The sequence below is a fragment of the Pteronotus mesoamericanus genome, unplaced genomic scaffold (assembly GCF_021234165.1).
Source record: "Pteronotus mesoamericanus isolate MK-2021 breed Mesoamerican mustached bat unplaced genomic scaffold, CSHL_Meso_final contig_84, whole genome shotgun sequence".
Classification (NCBI taxonomy): Eukaryota; Metazoa; Chordata; class Mammalia; order Chiroptera; family Mormoopidae; genus Pteronotus; species Pteronotus mesoamericanus.
In genome coordinates this window covers 6,590,650-6,613,112 of record NW_026555267.1, presented here as the reverse complement: position 1 = coordinate 6,613,112, position 22,463 = coordinate 6,590,650, and the positions used below count along the sequence as shown (strand labels likewise).

Here is a 22,463-nt window from a genome sequence, read left to right as displayed (position 1 = left end):
CCTTTGCATCCTCCCCTCCCTAAGTCCATCCTGTGGCTTGAAGGGCAGTTAGAACGGTGCCCAGAGTTCAGGTTCTGTTATCAGACAAGCCTGCAGGGGGGTCTGCATCTCACTCTGCATTCCTCATCTTTCAGGGCTCTGCGACCTTGAGTCAAAGACTTAACAACCTACAAAATGGGCAGTACCCCCAGCAGCCTCCCGGGAAAGAAATGAATGACGTAAGTCAGTGGCTTGACCCAGTATCCCATACTTCTACTAACTAGAAGTTACTAAGTTAGTACATACTCACTAAGTAATAAATTACACCTCACTTAACTAATTTGCAGTAAACCAACTGAAAAGCCCTCGGAACAACTTTACAAAGGCAGGAATGTGCGAATAAACTTCATGCAAGCATGTGAATGTGCGCGTGTGCATGTGTTTGGCCTGGTTCCTTCTTCCAGAATATAAACTACTGAAAGGTAGAGTCAGTTCATCAATTTGTTACCTCCTTTCAAGGCTGCTGGATTTTCTCTTTGCCCGTAAGGCCCCAAGGCAAAGTCTCCCCTCCTTTGATCATTCTGGGTTCCACTGAATTATACCAGAATCCGGAGAGGTGATGGGCGCTGCCCAAGGGGACACAAATGTTAACACTAGCCACCAGCCTAAGGAGGAATAAGCTATTCTAAAGACAGACCCAGAGCATGTGTATGAAACAGGCTATTAACACATGAGCAGAGAGTGTTTTGGTTTTGATACATTCAAAAACCTCCCTCATCCTTTAATGAAACACTTGATGAGTTTCTCCATCCTGCTGGAATTCACAAATATGTTACCGCAAAACTGACTGAGTGGCTTCAGACCAGGCCAGGGTCATGCTAGGGAAGACAGTCTGTGACTGCCCCCCAGACAAGGGGACAAGTGTTCTCAGTGCAGCGACCACTGGGCCATGGGCCTAGCCAAAGTGCACAGAGCCTCCCACGGGTCACAACTGTGTGTCTTAATGAAAAACAACAGAAAGAAAGAGAGAAAGGAAGAAAGAGAGAGAGAGAGAGAGAAAGAAACCAAGAGTTGGGGATGTAGAGATGTGGCAAGTACAAGCCTGTTTGGAATATGCTAACAGCCCATCTGGGCAGCATCCACTTCCCTGACACCCACAAACAGACCCACGAGATTCCAAGGCAGGTTATGGCTTGAAAAAGAAATCCCACCTCACATTTGCAAACACTACCCCTGGCCTGTTTTAAAGGTGGAACGCGAGCTGGACTTGTCTCCTTTAATTATTTCCAATCTCTCTCCCTAGGCAGGGCAGGGCTGGGCGATAAACAATCCCCCTGGTGCTTTCAATCCACCTCGAAGAGAAGCAGGAGAGCGCACGCGGGATCACCAACACACTCGGCTGTTTTTCAGAACTGGCCGGAATGAATCAGCCCCCAACTGGCAATGCAGACAGGGCCCCGGGGAAGGCGTCTTTCGTGACCGACCTGGAAGGGCAGTTAAGTGCCATTCTGAATGCAAGGCTGGGCTGGAGGAGGCTGGTTTCTCTTTGCTGCTTGTTCTCCCATCCATGCAGGAATTGATTAATACCGGAGACAAAAAAAAATTCTCCATTTTGAGGCTAAGTAGAGGTCAGGGCACTCTTCCCAGACAGTAGCTCACAACTGGACATACCTGGGGACAGGGTCACAGCTGCCATCGCCTTGGGCAAATGAATAAAGCACAGAACCTTCAGGCTGGGCAGTGGGTGCAGTGCCTTTGTGCCACCCAAGACAAGCATGACTGCTCAGGGCAGGGGGGGTGGACATGAATGACGGAGCTCAGAGCAGGCGCAGGGTCTCCTCACAGGACGCATCCCTCTGCCAGGCCAGCCCCTCAGCAGGGGCTGTGGGGAGGGGGGATGCAGACCTGTGCAGAAGGAACCCTCTCACCTCTGGCTCCCAAGACAATGCCTGCAACTACCTAAAGATCCAGGAACCAGAAAGCTCAGACCCTCCCCTGCCAGGCTCTTGAGACAAAGAAGCAACCAGGGTCAGCTCCCCACAAGCTGCCCTGTGGGAGCCCTGGGGCAACAGTCATCTAAGGAATATGTCATCTTCAGGAAGGACCCACTCTCCAAAGCACCGGCTCCCCCCGCAGACTCGAGGGAGGCTCAGTTAAACACAGCACCCATGGGGACTATTCTGTCTGTCCGTCTGGCGCGCGCACACTCTCACTCTCCGCCTGCTGACGGATTTGGGGCGTCCAGTGTTGCTCTCAAGCCTGCTCCAGCAGAGCCCACGGGACACTTTACTGCTGTCTCACAGATGTTCTGACGGGTACGGGCCCAGCATTCTCCCGAGTTTCCTTGGGTGTTTGACAGGGGAAGGTTTACCGCAAAAAGCCCCAGCGGGGCTCCTCTCTCAACCCATTACCCGGAAAGGTGCAGGATGACGCTCAGCTCCAACTCACAGGCCTCTTGCGGCTTCTGTAGGAGCCCCCGCCCTGTGACTCAGTCCTGCATCCCTCCCCAGCCGCTGCCACCGCCAGCTCCCAGCCCGGGCCCCGCGTGGCCAGCCAATGCCAGCACCACCACGCTCGAAAGCCACCCTGTCTGTTCCCACAGGCAGGTGGGGCGTCGTGCGAACACCAAGGTGGGCGGCTCTTCCATCTCAGCTCCTGCTGAATTTCAAGTGAAATCTTGACAGCCAAGTTCAAGGACACAGTTCCTGAGGACACAGCTGTGGCAGAGGCAGGGGCCACGGCAGCCACTTCTCAGGACTGATCAAGCATGTGCTTGCCACCCTCATGCACCGCTTACCTTGCCAAACTGCTCGAAATATTGCTTTACGTCTTCCACCACTGTGTTCGCAGATAATCCGCCTACAAATATTTTCTTTGTTCTTGTGACCATCTGCAAGAAATGACAAGAGGAGGACATAGGTTAACCATGTTATCTACAGCATTGCTCGTCAAGATGCTGAAACAAGCCACTCTCCACATTTCTCTAGGAAGGCAGCTATAGACAGATTCAGGCTGCTTGGAGTGGGCCCTACAGATGTCACAGGGTGCCAGAGAGTCACTCTGGATATCTTAGGCCTGCAGGCTGCAACCTGAAAGCTCAAGGGTCATACAGACCCAGAGTGGACTTCAGAACCTCTTTAGCCATAATGCACAGCTTCCTTCTGACAAAGCAGCACAGAGAGAAAAGTTGCAGGCTCAGAGTATTTAAACCTAAGAGACATGAACAAAAAGGAACTAACTATATGCATAAAAATCTGCTGCCCAGAAAGTACCCGTAAGATCTGTCAATAAGAAAAGCACACATACTTCAAAAATATGTGTGGACTATCTACAATGAGCAGTTCGGGTGCATGTCTTCCAACAAGGCACACACAAAAAACACCTGCCGAGCTCAGTCCCCACCTCCTTCCTCTCAGGTTCTCATGATTTACCCTGCTTCACCCTACACTCAGTCGAGGCCAGCTAACCTCTGGGTCTCCACACCTCTGTCCCCATAGGTCCTCCTCCTTGGAATGCTTCTCCATGCTCAAGTCTCCCATGGCAAGTAGTGACCACCCTCCAAGATCCAACAACCTTCTCCAGAATTCAAAATATCTACATAGTCGCCCCGTCCAGAAGCTGTTGCTCCCTCTTCTGAAACACCCAGCACTGTGCCCAACAGCTTCTCACGGCAGTCACGATGCTACTTTCTGCCTAATGCTGAAATCATCGACAATCCTGTCGTCCTTACTTCCTCCCCTGGAAGACAGGCTCCTGATTCCTTGCAGTCCCCCTGCCCCACACACAATGCCAAGTACAGGGCTTGCCAGGCACATAGAGCCCAGAAACGTTTGGGGGCTGCAAAAACAAATGCTTATGGCCACATTTCACAATTCCACCCATTTCGAAGCAAAGGAAGAAGGAAGCTCAATGCCATAAACTGTTCAGAGCAGCAGAGACCAAAAGTCTTAACACGTAGGAGCTGAGAAGAAAAAAGAAAACCAATTTTATTCTGAAGACCTTTAGGCTATGTGGGGTTTTTGTAAAAGTCCAATAAAAAAATTTAAAACTCAGTAGGTATAGGGTCTTACCAGTTTAGTTTGGTTGCATGTAATAAAAAAAAGCACAATGTCTTAACGGGAGGAATCCAGTCGCAGTGGATCCATATACCAAATCATGATGTTATATGCTGTAAATACCTTACATTTTTATTTGTCAATTATATCTCTATAAAGCTGGAGAGAAATGTTTGATGAGAACATGCATACAAAGAAAAGCATGACTGAAACGCAAAAAGAAAGGACTGAGACAAATCTTGGAACCCATTTTTAAAAACCCACAATGTTCCATTATGTCTATTATATAATTCAATACAAGATACCCAAGTCCAGAGGCCATGGCTGCCTGAATCACTGCTATCAGCAAGGCTCCTAACCAATCCAGTGAGAGACAAAAACCAGCCCACCCACCTCCAACAGGGGAGCCTCAGCTGAGGGACACCGGGGGCGGGAGGGGGGGTGCACAGTGGCCACTTCCTGGGAGGCCGTGCAGAGGAGGGTAAAGGAACTGGAATCCTGCCTCTGTGTCTCAGCCTGGGGGTGTGACCCTGGACAGGACTCGCCCTGAGCTCCGGGTTCTGTCCTCTGCACAGCGACATCCTGCCCGGAGCCCCAGGTCCCTGTCTACAAGCATGATGGCCACGATGGCGGAGGCAGCTCCTGGGGGGACGTCTGCCAGTGCAGCCTGCTGATTGAGCCCACACTGGAATATCCTTGGAAAATAACGGACTTCCTGCACTATTTTAAGAGGACGCTGCCCTGGCAAGTTCCTGTCGGCTGGGACAGCCATGCAGTGGCTTGCACTTGTGTTTGGTGCTGTGATTTACTGTGTTTCGCCTCTTTGAGATGAACGGGAGGTTAGATGAGACCATGCACATCGGGATGTTCTGTGACCATCCCACCCACGTCCACACCACCAGGCTCCAACAACCTCTCGGTAAGAGGTAGCATCTTATTCTGCTCCTTATCAGGCATCTCAGTTCTCATCCATTCCTTAAGTCTCCCTGGTGGACAAGGCCACCTCGCAGCGAAATGCCAGCAGGCCCTCTCCAGATTTCAATCTCTCCCCATACTCACTAATTGCCAGAGTTTACTAACCTAACCTTCCTCGCGTGTTCATTCAACAGGTATAGTTAAGTGCTAGGTGCTGGACCTTACCTTCTATTATAATATGGAAGTTAATCCACTGTAAAACAGCGCTAGAATAGCCTACCACACAAGGTTTCTATTAGGAATAAATTAAATCACATATGCCAAAGTGCCTAATGAGACACCAGGTAGATGCTAAATAAATGGCCACTGTAGCTGAATCCTAACCCTGTTGCTAAATTCATCCTTCAGGCTCAGGACAAACGTGCAGCAGAAAGACACCTTGTAAAGAGAACTTGGATGCGTCTCCCCTTACTGCCCACTCCTTTCCACTATCATTGCAGAAACACTCTCCTGCACTCCACGTGATTTCAGACGGGCAAACACTCCCAACAGTTCCATTTTAGATTTTTCATTCCTTGTTTTTCATCCCAGCCAAGTAATTAAAGATCTATAAAGAAAACCCTAATATGATCCACAAATACACACAAGTGGAGTTTTCGACTTAAACTCCAGAGAGGCATTCTACAAAATGAACCCCATGGTCTAACTTACACGTTGTTTAGAGCCAGGTAGGTATAGAGCAGGCCTTGTTTATATTCCAAATGTTCATGTGGACCCAGAAAATTAAACGACCAATGTGTCTTCATTCCATATAACAGACGTTAACAGAATGTTCATTCCCCAGCAACTGGTTAAATGCAAAGGTCCCCTTGTACACCCTCCACTATTGCCTTAAAGCCATAAACTTGCCAAGACAGAGCCCTAAACATTGGGGCAGACACCCAGCTATAAATACACAGTCCTAAAAAGGTATTTAAAACACTTTTTAAAAAAAATAAACAAATAAAAGAAGTGAAAGGATGAGAAATCCCAGACCCTAGACAATGAACGAAAGTGTACAAGTTACTAAAACATCCTCTCCAGGAACTAGCTCAGATACAGGGATGCATCCCACTCTGCAGCAAACATTGTAAGGAACCTGGTTTAATCAAAGCCTTCCAAACATGAAAAGGCCCGTGGGAAGATGCGCAGCACTTGGTTAACTGCTCGCCAATGACTGGGCTGCAGGGAGAGGGGAGCTCGGCTGGGGGGCGAGGGCGCTCAGCACGGTGACCTCTCCTGCCTCGGGCATACGGGGGGAAAAGGGAGGGGTTACTTTGGGAATCCTGGTGCCTGCATCACTGCTGAATGGACTGTGGACTGCTTGAGGATCTGCCTTCCGGAGAGGGACTCAGGAAGCAGGCAGAGGACTCTAGAATCACATTCTTCCCACCACTTCCCTTGCATCTCCATGGCTGCTAAGAAGGGCAGGAGGGGACAGGGTTGGGATGTTTGTCAGGCTCTCAGGGGGATGAATGGAGGCCCTCAAATTCTCATCATCAAAGTTCCTGTGTACGTATATGCATGTGTATTCATGTGCGTGTGTGTTTGGCAACAACTGTCTATTCCCGATGCTTGCACCTTGGCTTCCGTTTGCCCCAGGAGCCATCGGGTACCCTCAGAACTTTAACCTTCTTCTGATCTTGAACACACAGTGAGCAAGTTACCCACTGGTCCCCTGGCTCTACAGTCTTTGCATGATAAAAAATCCTCTCCACCCACAAGGCACAGAGACACCTGTGCTTTCTTCCTGTGTTAGGCCCATCGGGTAACTGTTTCCTAACCCATAGCGCTCATACCCATGCAGCACTTAACCACACGAGGTGCGCACGGGGAAGCCAGCCACTGCACACTGGCCTGCTCGGCCCCTGACGTGCACCTGGAGGGAAAGGGCCAGAGAGGGCTCAGCCCAAGGTCCATTCGGAATTGATCTTAAATTTCCTTCACTTGGAGTTTTTGGTAGAGGGGTTGCAGAAAACACTGGTATGTGAATGCTTTCCACCCTTAGAGACACGAGACACCCACCAAGAGCCCTGCACCACTGCGGGGACAGCCCGCTCCCTCAGCAGACGCCCTCCTTCTCTGGTGTGGCGCAGCACGCTGGGAAGCGGTACGTGTGTGTGCATGCGTGTGCGTGTGCCACACAGGGGAGGGAGAAGTGTTCAGGCTCTCGCAGCTCAAGGCTGCAAAGTCTTGCATCTAGACCTGTAATTTAACTAAACAGCACTGCTCTCCACAAACCCCTTGGCTCCGCTGAGAAAACCCCAGCACCATTCCAGTTCAGAAAATTGCTGTTTACACGTAAGAACTGGCCAAAGCCAGCTGCTAACTGGAGCTGCGAAGAACACTCCACCTTCCTGCCTCTAACCAGACCGCGGGCTTTTTTCCCCCCATTTCATAAATTCCCTTTTAAAAAATGTGTTACCATCTCAAATGGTCAGAGTAGGGTCACTGGTTGTATTTTTATAAAATAGGATAAGGCAGGGTGTGTGTCTGTGTGTATGTTCCAATCAGAGTCGGGGGGTGGGGGCTGCAGTGAGGAGAGAAATTACACTTGAGAACGAGATTGAAACAGTGGCCCCAAAATATCGGTTGCCGCACAAGAAAACAACAGGAAGTGAATCTTAGTCCTGACAAATGCATGGAAAAAGGCAGGAGATGGCTCTGCGGAGCCTGAAATGGGCATGAGAGAGGCCTGGAGAAACTAAGTCAACCCCTGTTATCATCATGTTCCTGAAAAGAGTTCAAATTCCCCTTGTTGAAAAAAAAATGAGCCACGTTCATGGCCCAGGAACACTGGCTAGTTGACAGATGCTCTTGTACCTGTGTGAACCCCAAGGTCAGAGGACCCTGAAAAGATGTCACAATTCTGGCACTGGGCAGGCTCTTGCAAATCGGACTGTCCATCCCCGTGACACAGGTGGAAAAATCGGGTTCCAGTGGGACGACTCATGAGATAGCTAAAGCCACGGCAGGGTGACAAGGGAGAACGAATAAGCTGGTGGATACCACGCGATTTCATCCCAGACTCTGAACCTGGCGTGCGCTGGGTTGTCCTATGTCACCCTGCATTGGAGAATGAAGCCCAATCTTTGTGTGGTAGAGAAGCACCATCAGGGCTGACGGACGTCACAGCAGTCCTAAACTCCAGGGCCCATTCCCTAGGGTGTTTCTTCCAAGGGGCCTGTCCTCTAGAAGTTCTAAGTTTTCCCCGTAACTTCTTCATCTTTCCCTCCTCCCCCGAAGCTACCATCTTGCTATTGCCACCACTACCATGCCCTCTGAATCCTGTGGCAAAACACACTTACACCAGAATACGGGTCAGGGACAGGGGATCCTCTCCAGATGTTTCTACGATCACAGGCGGAAGAAAAATGACTGCAGTGAGTTGATGACGGTCCCCGCCAATATTCATGTCCACCTGGACCCTCAGAGTGTGATCTTTTCTGAAAATGGCATCTTTACAGATGTAATTAGTAAAATATCTTGAAAGGAAATCGCCCTGGACATAAGGTGGGCCCTAAACCTGATGACTGGTGTCCTTATAAGAAGAGAAAAGGGGACACAAGGAAGAAGGTCCTGCAAAGATGGAAGCAGGAACTGGGATGATGTGCCTACAAACCAAGGGACGCCAACCACCGCCGGCAGCTACCCGTGGGTGGGACAGAGATTCGGGACGGCCAGCGTCTTCCCTCAGAGGCTCCAGAAGGCTCTGCCAACACCTCATTCCAGACCTCAGGCTGCTGCACGGTGAGAGCACACGTTCCTGTTGTTTACACCACCCAGTGTGTGGTCATTTGTATGGCAGCCTCGGAAACCAATACCGAGGCCTTCTAGGGAGACACCCCAGTCACCATGGCCTTGGCTTCGGCCTTCCCTTTTCTTGGCAACAGTGGTCTGAGAGTCCGTGGGGAAGCCCTCCACAGACCACGGCAGGAGAACGTTTCACCCACACATGTGACAATCTGAACCCGTGAGACAGGCAGGTCTCACTCATCACTGTTCTCCCGCGATGGCAATGGCCACAGGGACAGGGGACGGTAAGACCGGGTGGGAGGAGAGGGAGTACGGAGAGCAAGGCCAACCTTATGGAGGAGCAACCCGAATGCTGCCCATGGACTTGCACTCCCCTGACAAAACACACCAGACAAGCCAGGCCAGTGTTCACACGTGGGCAGGTTCCTACCTGACAAAATCCAACACAGAGGGAAAGGCCCTCGTCCCCTATCAAAAGCCCTGGTACCTGCATCCCCTTCAGGCTCAGCGTGCTCTGCCCTCACTGTGGGCCCACTGCGGGCCAGCCCGGGCTAAGCCCTTCCCACGAGCTGCCACACTCAGGCCTCACAGCGGTCCCCGGGCGGGTCTCAGCCTCTCTCCCACAGTCAAGGAAACTGAGGCTCAGAGGTGTTAAGTGTCCAAAGTCACATAACACTAGGGATGACAAAAATGCAGAGTCAAAATGTTGCCCTTTTGCACCGGCTGGTGTGGCTCAGTGAATTGAGTGCCGGCCTGAGAACCATTGGGTCCCTGGTTCGGCTGCGGGCCAGGTCCTCGGGTGGGGACATGTAGGAGGCAACTGGCCAGCATGTCCCTCACACATCAATGTTCCTCTCCCTTGCTTTCTCCCTCCCTTCCCATCTCTAAAAATAAATAAATATCTGAAAAAGAAAACCTTGCCCTTTCTATTCACTGAAGCCTCCCTATTACGTGCATTTCCAACTGGGGCACCTTCTTTCCTCCCAGCAGAAAGGCACAACTGGGGAAAAGAGGGATGAGAAGGCACCATGAGGAGCAAGTCTGACTTGGCCCTTTTCAATTTGGAAGCCAAGAGGCAAAAGGGCAGACCTGATACCGTGGAAACAGGCTGGCAGTCCCTCCAACGATTAAACGCCGAGGTACTAGATGACCCAACGATTCCTCTCTTAGTATCAACCCAAGGGAAATTAAAATCGGGTGTGTCTACCCAAAACTTTCTACACAAAATCTTCACAGCAGCATTGTCCATAGACGCGGAACAACCCAAATGTCCATCAATGGATGAATGGATACATTACATGTAATGTATCTGTACGACAGAATATTAATCAGCCACAAAAAGGAATGCAGTATTGATACATGCTACAACATGGCTGAACCTTGAGCACATTATGTTAAGTAAAAGAGGCCAGTCATAAAAGGCCACATTATATTATACAATTCCATTCATTTGAAAGTTCCTAACAGGGAAATCTATAGAGGCAGAATGCACATTAGTGGTTGCCTAGGGCTAGAGGAGAGGGAGGGGGGATAATAGCTAAAGGGCATGGGTTTATTTTTTCTTTTTTTAGTTGTTCAATTACAGTTGTCCCAATTTCCCCGCCTGCTGCTCTCCCCTAACCTTGCCCGCCGCCAACACCCAGTCAATCCCCACGCTGGTGTCCTTGTCCGTAGGTCCTTCATACATGTTCCCTGACTAGACCTTCCCTCTTCTTTCCCCTGTTATCCCCCCTCCTCCCTCCCCTCTGGTTACTGTCAGTTTGTACCTCATTTCCTTGCCTCTGGTTCTGTTTTGCTCATTTATTTGTTTTGTTCATTAGGTTCCTCTTACAGGTAAGATCATGTGGTATTTGTCTTTTGCTGCCTGTCTTATTAGCATAATACTTTCCACTTCTATCAGTGCTGTCATAAAGGGTAGGGGTTCCTTCTTTCTTCTGCTGCATAGTATGCCATAGTGTAAGTGTACCACAGTTTTTGATCCACTCATTTACTGATGGGCACTTAGGCTGTTTCCGGCTCTTGGCTATTGTAAATAACGCTGCTATGAACATTGCAGTGCACAGTCAGGTTCTTTTGAATTGGTGCTTTGGGATTCTTAGTGTATAATCCAACAGTAGGATCACGGGATCAAAAGGCAGTTCATTTTTAGTTTTCTGAGGAAATTCCATACTGTTTCCCACAGTGGCTGCACCAACTGCATTCCCACCAACAGAGCACTAGGGTTCCCTTTTCTCCACAGACTCGCCAGCCCTTGTTGTTTGTTGATTTGTTAATGGTGGCCACTCTGACCGGGTATGAAGTGGTATCTCATTGTGGATTTAATTTGCATTTTGAGCATCCTTTCATTGAGCCTCCTGTCCTGCCTGTGGGACCCCTGGTGTGTCTGCTGGCGTGGGTTTCTTTTTGAGGAGATGAAGCGCTCTAACACTGACCGTGGCGATGGCAGCACACATCTGTGAATGTACTAGAAACCACTGAACTACATACGCTTTAAATGGGTAAATCATATGCCATGCGAATTATATCTCAATAGAGCTGTTTTTTGCTTTTTTTAAATAACAGGTCAAAAAGATCCCTAAGGTGAGAGTCTGAATGCAGCAAAGGCTTAAAATAAACCCAAGTGCCCAAGACAGTGTGCTCCTTGCTGCTCCCTCCACCAGCTAGTTCTGTGTGCCTCGATTCACCTGCGCTTGACCACTGGACAAAGGGGAAACAGTATTTGATGCTGCCAATTGCAGAAATTAATTTAACTTCAGAGGAAACTAAATTATAAATATAACCCCAAATGTTGCTCAGAGCGCTCTCTCTCCGTCTATAGCTATTTGCCAGAGAGCACAAGGTTCAGGCCACAATTTGGCAGTCCCTCCAAATAGCTTTAAAATTGGAAGGAAAAAAAATAGCCTTCCTCTATATGGGGCTAGAATATAATTTACACATAATTACCTGACAAAGTCAGGTTACAGTAGTACCTTTGGTTAAAACAACAGTAACTCACTGACAGGTGAAGGTGTTTCTGTAATGAAATGATCAGGCCGCTTCCGCAGGGGGCTCCGACTCCCCACCCTCGTCTCTGAGCCCTCTGCCTGGCTTCCCCTTAGGCTAATTTAAAAAATACTACTTCCTCTTGCCCTTGGGAGGAAAGTTGCAGCCGGCAAGGCTGACTGTCCGCAGATTGCTATCAGAGAGTAATATCCTAGACTGTGTCACGCAGACTTGGGGCCGGGGGAGGTAGCAGAAAAAGGTGCGGAGATGGAGTGTTGCCTTGGAAAGCACAGGAAATTAAGGATCATGACCCACGCATCAACTGATACTGAGCGAGGTGGCTGGCTGGCCATCAGCCCAATCACAGGCTCCGAGCTGCTCTGCACCCACAGGTAATTTTCCCATCATTCCATCCTTCTCGGAGCCCCCGCTCCCCAATACTTGCCACAGATGAGTTGCAGTAACTATGAGAAAGTGCCCACAGACTCTCACAGTGTTCAAACGATCACCAATCCATAGATGCAATTAAAACCCATAATCTTTACGGCGGCGGTATTAGGCAAAATTAAGAAAGTACACTTTATTGTTGCTTGATGGGCCAGCAAGCCAAGCATTTCTGCACACAAAAGAGGTGCCTCCTAAGCCCCAGCAAGGGAAAGGCAGCCAAAGCAGATTCTTAATAAACCTCAGTTTTTAACTGAGGTGGGGAAGAAGGGCCAGACAGGATGGTGGGCCGGTGTGTACCCAGTTCCTCCCACCTGCGCCTGTCGCTCCGGCCGTGGAAGCCCGGTTCGCCCACCCAGGGTGGAATTCCTCTAAAGACACAGAGAATGACTCATGGTGAGGGCAGGACCCTAGAGTAACACGGACGGGCTCAGGTCCCCTGGTTAAAGCATCGGTCCAACACGATTCTTTCCTACAGAAATGATCCAAGTGAAAGAACATGAAGTTTAAAATATCTTCTCTCTGTCCATGCAGTTTTGCATTTTCAAGCCCATCTGTGTACTGAGACGTATCGATGCCAAATACTCGACCATGGTGGATCAGATGAGGTGAGGTCAAGTCTCTTAACACTTCTGGGCTTCGCTTTTCCCCTTTGAAATATGGCCATGAGACCTTGGCCTAACAAAAACAGGGACAGCAAGTGTGAAATTATTACTCTAAGAACACAGCCCATATGAGGTCCCTGTATCCTGCAACATAAGCAACTAAGGAAAACCAAGCCCCGGGCCCGTGCCCCCAACACCAACCTTCCTGATAGTTCTCCCCCGGCGCAAGCCTCCCCAGTGCCCACATCCAGACTGAGAGGTGCCTGAGGCCCTTCTCACGGCGTGGTCTGGGGAACCGAAGCCAGGTCGTGTGCAGGCCTCAGGGTTTAGGAACAGACAGCGACGGTGATGAATTCAGAGCATCCCTTCCTACTTCCCAAACTGCTCTTTTCCTGAAACCTTTCAGGCCACCTGGGTAGCAACTAACAGAGAGATGCTTCCTACTCCAGCGTTAAGAGTTTCAAAGCTTCTTGGAGCCTGAACTACACACCCCCTCGTTTTCCTGCCATCCTGGAGGGCCTCTGCGGCTCCCACATGACATGGGGACACCTCAAGGGTCAGCTGGGAAGCCATGTCGGAAAGGCTGGCCACAGGCCCTTGGTTAAGGAGAACCCAGTTCCGGGGGGGCACCACTGTGTCCTGAGAAAGACTGCCCAAGACATGACTTCTAGAGCCCGCCCCTCTGTACACTGGGAGCCACCTGCAAGGTGAGGCCCCTTGTCCTCAGCAAGGACGATGGAATGGCTCTTCTAAGGAGAGGATAAAAACTTTGCTGGCAGGCAGGCTCTGAAGCCAAGGCGTCCCATCCCCCAAACTCTCCAGTTGATTTCATGAAAAGAGCGAAATGGCAGCCTTAACACTTAGCCTTGATTACCTCCATTAACATATTTTAGATGCACATGGCAATCAGTTCTTGATGAGCAAGTTTTACCTAATCCACGGAGCTCAGCCAGGCCTCAGGTTCACTGATACTCCCATGGTGCAGCGGTGCTCAGCCCTGCCTGCACCTTGGAATCACCTGGGGAGTCATCAAAACCTGACAGCGGCCCCGCCCTCGGGGAGTCTGATTTCACTGGGCCATGGAGAGGGCCCGGGCAGCAGTATTTTTTAAACATTCCCCAGAAGATTCCTAACGGTGCAATCAGGGCTCTAGCTTCTGCCATCCTAAGGGAGAAAGGGTGGGGGGATGGAGACCTCAACAGAGCAAAGATTCTTTTTCATTATTATCATACGGAACATGAGAGGGAAAAAAGCCATGGAGCAGTGGAGGGGCCTGGGACTGGAACCCAAAGCACTAGGATTGAGTCCCAGCCTGGCCACTTCCCTAGCTATGTAATTGTAGGCGAGTCTTGTAAAGTGGGGGCAATACCTATATGCCACAGAGCTGCTATAAGCATCACAATAGTTAAGTATGTAAAAGCACCTGGCACATAGTAAGTGCTCAAAAGATGTGTGCTGCATCGCAGAAGAGCGAGAATGACGATCAAGAGGGTAAGAGAAGATAAATGCAGAGGAGTGTGTCTGGTGGCAAGCCAGACATACGCATCCATTCTCTCATCAATCATGTTCTGAGGCCCTACTAGGTGCCAAGCACTGTGCTAGACTCTGCGATGTTAAATGGAATAAGACCTCGTTTCTGTATCAAAGGTGTTTGCAGTTAAGTAAAAAGGTGTTATTGCAGTATGGTGGGACTTGAGGGTACTGGGCTAGGCATGACTTTGAGAGGGGCTTGGAGGTCAGCAGGGGGCAGCGGGGAAAGGAAGTGGAGAAGGGCCTCCCCGGCAGAGGCCCCCGTATCATCAACAGTGGCTGCAGGGCTGCAAATGGCCCTGAAGGAGGACAGCACAGGGTGTCGACGGGATGCAAGGAGGAGAGGGGCTGGGCCGGGAGGCCATGCCAGGGAGGCAAAGGAAACCTCCACAGGGTCTAAGACAAGGGAGTGACTCTTCAGTCGGGTCACTCAAGAGAAAAGCAGGGCCCTGGAAAGGGTCGGGGGGGGTGTGTGGTGGAATGGGTCACCTTAATGCTGAGGTGTCGGCAAGAAGGTGCAGGCAGGAGTGGCATCAGAAGCATAAACCAAGAGGAAGGTACCTGGACACGAGTCCTAGTGACCAGTGTGGGGCCTGGTGTCAGCTCCCCCATCAGAAGGTCCCTCCCTGCTCTGCCATTCTACTGTTCCAGAAACATCCATGGGGTGGGAGGGAAGGTGGGGCAGGCAGGCAAGGCATAAGGAGAGATAAGCACATTGCATCCTTGGTGTGGTAGTCTTTGGAAACACTCAAGCCATCTGTTAGGGCATAAATTTCATCTGTCAAGAAAAAAAGTCAAATCCCCCCTCCCCCCAGCGTGTGCCGGTCTGGCCCCCTGCCACCTGCCACAAGTAACTTCCTCTGACGGAAAAGAAGGACCCAAAGATGCGTTCACAGTGCAAGAGGGAAGCCAAGATAATTGTGAGCAAGTCTCCACCTCTTATTAAATGTCTCACTTCTCAAAAGATGGAAGGTGATATTTTCAAACCTAAAAGGGCCTTGAAGGCTGAAAATTCTGGAGATGAGAGGTCCAGGTTCCAAGCCCAGACCTGAAGCTGGGAGGAGAAAGAGGAAGAACTTAGGCATCTCAGTTTTGTCACATATATACTAGGTGACCCTGGCAAATGTCTCTGAACTTGAGCTTCTCCCTCTACAAAATGGAATTAAAAGAGCGAACACATGAAATGTGCTTAGCGCAGAGCTGGAATGACAAACACGCAAAGTTCCACTTCTTCCTCCTCACCACATTCCCCTCCCCACCTGAGACTTCACCTATATATTTGGCTGAGCATGGGGATCAAACCTTCCCTGCCTACCCTGCAGACTAAACAACAGAAGGCAAAAACACTTGGAAAAGGCATGAAGCACACTCGGAAATTTAATGACTAATTATTGTCAAACCTACTCATTATTATCAGTTCTGCTAGTTATCATCGATCGTACTTCACTCAGATTTCTTGGACACCACCCAGATTCAGCCCACCCCCAGCAGTGGTATTGGGCAACCAGAGTATCTCAAGGGTTGAAGAGGCTCCGGCAAAAAGGATGCTATCTCAGTGCAAAGCAGTGTTTTTACCTACCTTAACCTAGGCAGCCACTTAGCCTATGTAACAGATTGTTCCACGTGAGAAAGGTTATTCTCAAAAAAAAATGAAGCTGTCCATGCCTCAGAGGTAGTATTTCTCTGCTCCTCCAATATCCTAACATGTCTGTGCTCTCCTCATGCCAATAACACAATTCTATAAATCGTCACATAAAAGAAAACTTTATTTTCCGGAGGGATCAACAGGGGGGGAAATGAAACAACAGTCGCAGCAAAAACATCACCAATCAAACAGAACTCAGGCTGCCAAGAACTTGACTAAATGTGTAATGTTACAGATGTTTTATAGCCACGATGTCTGTTCTATTTAAAACACTTGCACTAGGCCACCAAACACGGAAAAGCGAGAAAGAAACGATATGTTCTCCAACGTGCCCAACCCAGCTAACTGGTCTGGGCTGGCTGTTTATTGAGGCAAAGAGGTAACTGGGGACCCGTAGCTGTCGGCGGAAACGTGGAGGGCTCATTGTGTAGTTCACTCCAGAGGGCTGTCAAATCAGCCACACGGCCCGGCAAACAGCACGCGGTCCCTCCAAAGGGCACTTCTGCCTGCCAGACTGGGATCTTCTGTGGGGAAATTGCCCTGCACCTGGCAAGTGCTAAATAAAACCTAGTTCCCTTTCCTCAAGGAAGACAAATACGCCCAGTTAAACCTCATTTGTCCAACAACTCTCATTATTGCCTCCACAAACATTGGTTCAGTGTCTGCAACACACAAGGTACTGAGTGAGGGACTCAGCCCCATCAGCTGTGGTCAGAACACCCCCCCCGAGTGGAAGCCTCACAGGGAAGAGCATGATCAGTTCACCCCCCAGAGTGGAAGCTTCATAAAATTAAGGACTTATGTCTGTTTTGTTCACTACTGTACTCCAAGCATCTAGAAGAATGCCTGGCATGCAGTAGGCACTCAGTATGAGTTGAATGAGTGCAAGAATATTTCCTGCTCTGGATTATCCAACTTATGGATGATTCTAGGTCCCTGGGCACCCCCTCCTTGTCTCCTCTCCTTCCCCTTGGGTAATCCCAAGCAGCTCTTGTTGCTAGGCTGACATAAGCAATTAGATAAAAGGCCTCGTTCCCAAGAGGAACAGCTGGCCAAAGTTCTGTTCCAGAGCCACAGAGCACACAGGCACAGTGTTGCAAATGAAAGGTCCTGTTGGACTGAGTCAGACAAACCTTCCTCTCCTACTTGGGCAAACACAGCTGGTGATTTGGTCAGGGTATCTTTATACACAAAAAGGACAACTGGTGACTCTTGATAAAAAGGCCCTTGAAAGGTCCAGTAAAACAGGGAGGAGCCTGAAACCTCAGGCAATCACAGATTCGGCGATGATGCCCGGAGTCTGCCTCAACTGCCCTGACTGAGTCCATTCAACATCAGACATTAATGACTACCTGGTCCCCACCAGGATGCCGGAGCCCTGACTGAAAGATTTAATTATCTAACCTTAAATATCTCACAGGGGCCTGACAAAAACACAAAATGGCAGAAGTATGGAAAATAGACAGAGGGAAATAAGGTGAACTCTGACAGCACAAGCGGAGGTGGCTTCGAGGAGGAGACGCCTGACTAGGGTTTTAAAAGATGAGCAGGAGTTTTCCAGGGAGACAAGAAAGGGCAGTCATAATGGCAAGAAATACCATTGTCTGTCTCAGGCACTAAGTCTGGCGCAGCCAGAAACCAAGTAGAAAGGAGGGTTTGATGGAAAATACAGAAGGAGGTAAGGGTCAGATCCCAGAGTCTTGCAGACCATAACCAATGAGGCTGGACTTCATCCTCTGAACAAAAGGTAAGCAATTTTAAGCAGAGGAAAAACATGACCAGCCTTGTGTTTTAGATAAGTCACTCTGTAGAGAGTGTACAGCAGTTATAAGCTTATCATAATAGCCCAAGACGAAGGGACCCTGAACTAAAGCAGGATCTTTTGCATAACAAAGCAGGAAAAGATTTAAGAGAGAGCAGGAGACAAAATTATCGGCACTGGGCACTGGTTAAATGGCCAGAAGCGGAGAGGAGGGAGAGGAAGAAGTTTCGAATTTACTGGATGGCCGAGACAATGGCGTTGTCACCAACTGAGATAAGGAATGCAGAAGAAGGAGGTTTGCAGAGGAATGATAAATGTTCAGTTTGGGTACACTAAAGGTGCAGTGCCCATTGGACCATCTGTGTATCTTCTCTGAGGCTCAGGAGAAAGATCGGGACAGATGACCCAGACTGAATTCACCAACGTCTAGGCAGCTACTAAAATCAGGGAAGTGGGTGAGATGAGAGTGTAAAGTAAGAGCAATGACAGGACAATTTCAGGAGGAATTCCAACATCTCTTGGAAACCCAAAACACTAGCCAGAAGAACAGGAGAAAAGCATGAAAAAAACTGTTTTTACCAACTATGGCAATATAGCCCCTTGTTCTATGCCCCTTCCCTTGGATTTAAGCAAGCTTGTGGCTGCTTCAACCAATAAGAGTACAGCAAAAAGGACGTTATGTGACTTTCAAGACTGGATCATAAAAAGTACTGAAGCTCCTGGCTTGTTCTCTCGAACAATCACAATTGAGCCACCAAGTAATAAGCCCAACTTCCCCAAAGCCGCCCTGTTGTAAGGAAGCCAGCTATGTGGACAGACCACATGTTGGAGTCCATTCTTTGAGCCATCCGTACCCAAGCATCAGACATAGGAGCAAATAACCCTTTCGTTGGCTGCAATCCTTTCCCATCAAGTTACCATCAAGATTTCAAGTCTTTCCAGAAGAGGCCCTGCACATGGTGAAGCAGAAACCAGCTGTTATCTGCTCTGCCCTGTCCAAATTCCTGACCCAGTGAGTCCCTGAGCATAATAAAGTGGTTGCTTTAAGCTGCTACATTTGGGGGCACTTCATTACAGAGCAATAACAATTGTTAACACTCAGGCTAGGGCATTTCAAATGGAAAGGAATCATAAAGAGTGTCCAACAACATAAAGATGCTCAGAAAGGTAAAGAGGAACCAGTTCTCAGTGCCCTTGGATCCAGACCTCAGCTGCACACTTTCCATGACGGATCTTGGTACTTGCAAGACCAATCTGCATGGAGCTCATCAGCAAACTCCAAGCTTCCAGTAACCCACTATCCCAGACTGGCCCAGGGGTGAGCAAAGCCCTGGCAGTCTCTGGTTAGTTTTGAGTATTCATTTGGTGGGAAAATTTACTCTGTTGGCAACTGGCACTGAAGATGTACCCATGAATATGATAACTGCCCCAGGACATGCCACCATATTCTTGCTGTGGCCCTTAGGAAAGGAGAAGTAAAAAAAGTCAGTTTTTTTCCTAGAAAGAAATCAGCTTTTTCCCCAGGCAGTGAAACCCACTACATCTAATGAGATTATCATTGTACATATCAGTACTGTCAAGCCACCTTAAAACAGGTTAATAAAAATTCTGTTTTAAAAGCCCCTTCTTGCCATTAGCCAAAGGTACTCCTCTCTGCCTATACGAAATCTGGATTTTTAACACTCAGGATACATCTGAAACCACAATCATCTCGCAAAGCTGTTCTCCAGGCAGCATCTGCAGCTTGGGGCAGCTCACCTCCCGCCCAGCCATCAAGTCTCTGGGTCTCCAGACCCCTGGGAAGTGTGGCATTCCTCTCCCTGACCCAAAATCCTGTCCCTCCAAAGGGCTGCTTGGTCTTCCACTCTGTTCCTGTTATTCACAGGCCCTGGCTCCCCTAAACCTTCTCTGTGTGCCAAAGATGATCCAGTTCAAAGGAATGTGTTAAAACACGGGAACGGAGCCACCTGGGACCCTGCAGAGTACTCAGTCTGCACAGAGACCTAGAGATGAAATAAGATCCAGTGGTACAATTAGCCCAGACTTGATCTTATCAGACCTTTTCTTTTGCAAAACCTCATCAAAGATTTGGCTTAGTTTTAACTGTCCCTTAATCAACACAATTTCTGAGCAGCTACTTGGAATAAAACCCTGTGGGAAAAGAAATGAAAAGTAGTAACTGGGACTACTGTCCCAGGGGTGGGGCCAGGGCACTGAGAGTTTAAGCAGGAAGACAGGACCCCCACAGAGACATTAAGTTTTCAAGGTTTCGACCTTCGTTACCAGGTTCCAAATCACCTGTGCAGCCCTGCTTCCAGTTCGTGCCTCTACGCCGTGCTCCAGCCACGCTGCTCCTGACCAGTGCCCATACTTCCACCCCCAATCTCCGGCCTTCATTCAAGCTGCCCCTTAGTCCTGGAATAGCTTTCAGGGTTTTTTGCCTATCACAAATCTCCAATACCTCTACACAAATGTACCTTCACTCTGCCTTCCGTGACCAACCTGTTTAAAAACCACAGCCCACCCCACACCCCAGCATCCTTAGACCCTCTCCCCGCTTACCTTCTAACACACTCTATCACTTCCTTATTTTATTTATTGCCTCTCTCCCTCCCCCTAGAAATAAGCCTCTGTGAGGTCAGGGATTTGGTCTGTTTTATTTACAGATTATATTCCCTGCATACCTGGGTCGTAAGCGACATTCAGTAATTATTTGCTGAATGAATGAATGAACATGCTACGTCATTCCCACATCTCCCTTCAGTCACCGCCACCAACTCCTTTCTCTACACCTGCGCAGGATGCAAACCGCTCCTGAGCAGCGGCTCTTGATTTCATTCTGCTTCCCATTATCACTAGATATTTACCTATTAGAGTCAAGTTCCTTGCCGGAAGAGACCATGTTTATTCATCTTTGTATCCCCCAAAGCATTGGTGGTGCTCAAGTATACAATCTACTGAATCTAACTTAAAAATCAAATTGCATGGAAAATAGGCAAAGAACACACAGCTAATGTAACTATATACCCGAGTGATTGCTGTCTCCCTCTGCATGCCTTATGAGGCTGTCGTGAGTGCAGAGCACAGTGCAAGGGCTTCTGAAAATATCAAGATAATTAAGATACACATGTACAATGTCCCCGTAGACAGCTACTAGCCACCTGTGGCTAGTTAAACTTAAATTAATTGTCATTAACAATTCAGTTCCTCAGTCGCACTAGGAACCCCATTTCAAATGCTCATTCACCACACGCACTGGACAGTACAAAACATTCATTTCCTTTGTCACAGGAAGTTCGGCTAGACAGCAGTGACATTGATAGTCCTTGCCTTCAACGTCTAACCTTCTAGTGGGGTGAATGGGACAGGAACAAGAGGGACCAGGAGGAACAACCTGTTAACCAGCCACAGGGGAAGCAGCCAAGGGCTGGGGGTTGAAACGAGGCAGGTGTCGCTCCTGCGGGCAAGGGAGCAAGCAGGAGAGGCCGCAAGGACGGGGCAGACAGATTGGAGAGGGCCCTCCAAGAAAGAGGGAGATCTCTAGGCAAAAGAAAGGGACGTGACTGCAGAACCTGGAGAAGGTCAAGTCCCAGAGAGAGAGATTCGGGGGCGCACTCCCTGGAGCAGAGGTACATGACGGGAGGCTGGAATTCCAGGCCGAGGGCCACACAGCAGGCGCCCTGGCAGTCGCGGTCAGGGTACGTGTGCATGTGGAGCGACGGGAAGCAGAGAGAAAGCCACAAGGAACTAAAAGCAGAGAGAAAGCCACAAGGAACTAAATGAGAGGTCTTGGTGGCTGATGGCAGCATCACCGGAAAGAAACGAGGTGCTAGACATATGGAAGCAGCAGGTATGTGGCCAGCAACCAGTGAATTTTGGGGTGACAGAATGCTCAAATTCAAAGCATTGAGGGTGCACAAAAAGCAGAATCCCCACTGAGATTTTAAGCAACTAGAAGGCAAAACCCATGTCCGCTCAGTGTTTGGGGGTGGGGGGCTCATGGACTAACCACCCAGGCCACCATGCTGCACGCACTCCAGGACGACTAGATCCTGCGCCGGTCAGCCTGGTGGCTGTCACGTGCTCCTCAGCTCTCTCCCACTTCGCTCTCACTGTTAGGGGGCCAGAAAGATGTGGGTCTTCCAAGAGTCCGCCCTGCTGGCCAGCACCACTCCTAACTGGAGGTCTGGATGGCTCCGCCTCAGAAGCTGCCTCTTTGAAACTCAGGGTACATGCTCTGCTCAAGCTCAGCAGGCCAGCCTTCCTCGGTCCCTCCCTGGCCACCCACTGTGGGTTAAAGACTTATTTATGCACACTCTGGGGGCTCAGCATGGAATATTTCCAGACAGAATGAAGTCTTAACCAGGCGCTTAAGATGCAAGGCACAATCTGGTTAATACTATTGTAGGACTGGCTCCACAAAGACTGGGTGCATTTTGGCAAAACAGCTAATAATAAAAGCAGGGGGAGGGGCAAAGTGGGAAAAGTCAACCTGGCACTTACCTGGGGTTGTCCTCCTCCCAACCCCCACAACACAGGCACCTTTGTGACTACTTGCTTCTATCTCCAATTAGCCTATTTTCAGCAGCCAATACCCAACATGCTAGGCCCTCTATTCAAAAGCCTTTTATCTAACATGCACACACTTTACAGAAAAGAAAAAGACAAAAAAGGAAAAGGAATTCTAAAGTGGCCAGGCCAAAAAACTAAGAGGATTGAGGGTACTGTATTCAAGAACAAAGAAAATTCTA

At 49.2% G+C, this 22,463-nt stretch overlaps 1 protein-coding gene across 7 annotated transcripts in view; it reads right to left on the bottom strand.

Moving 5' to 3' along the window:
* MSI2 (musashi RNA binding protein 2) overlaps positions 1-22,463 on the bottom strand; it is a 373,521-nt gene that overhangs the window by 243,665 nt on the left and 107,393 nt on the right. For all 7 annotated transcript variants that reach the window (XM_054585454.1, XM_054585450.1, XM_054585451.1 and 4 more), the window contains exon 6: positions 2,777-2,869. In XM_054585454.1, coding sequence (XP_054441429.1) covers positions 2,777-2,869 — 93 coding nt within the window. The remainder of the gene's footprint in view (positions 1-2,776; positions 2,870-22,463) is intronic.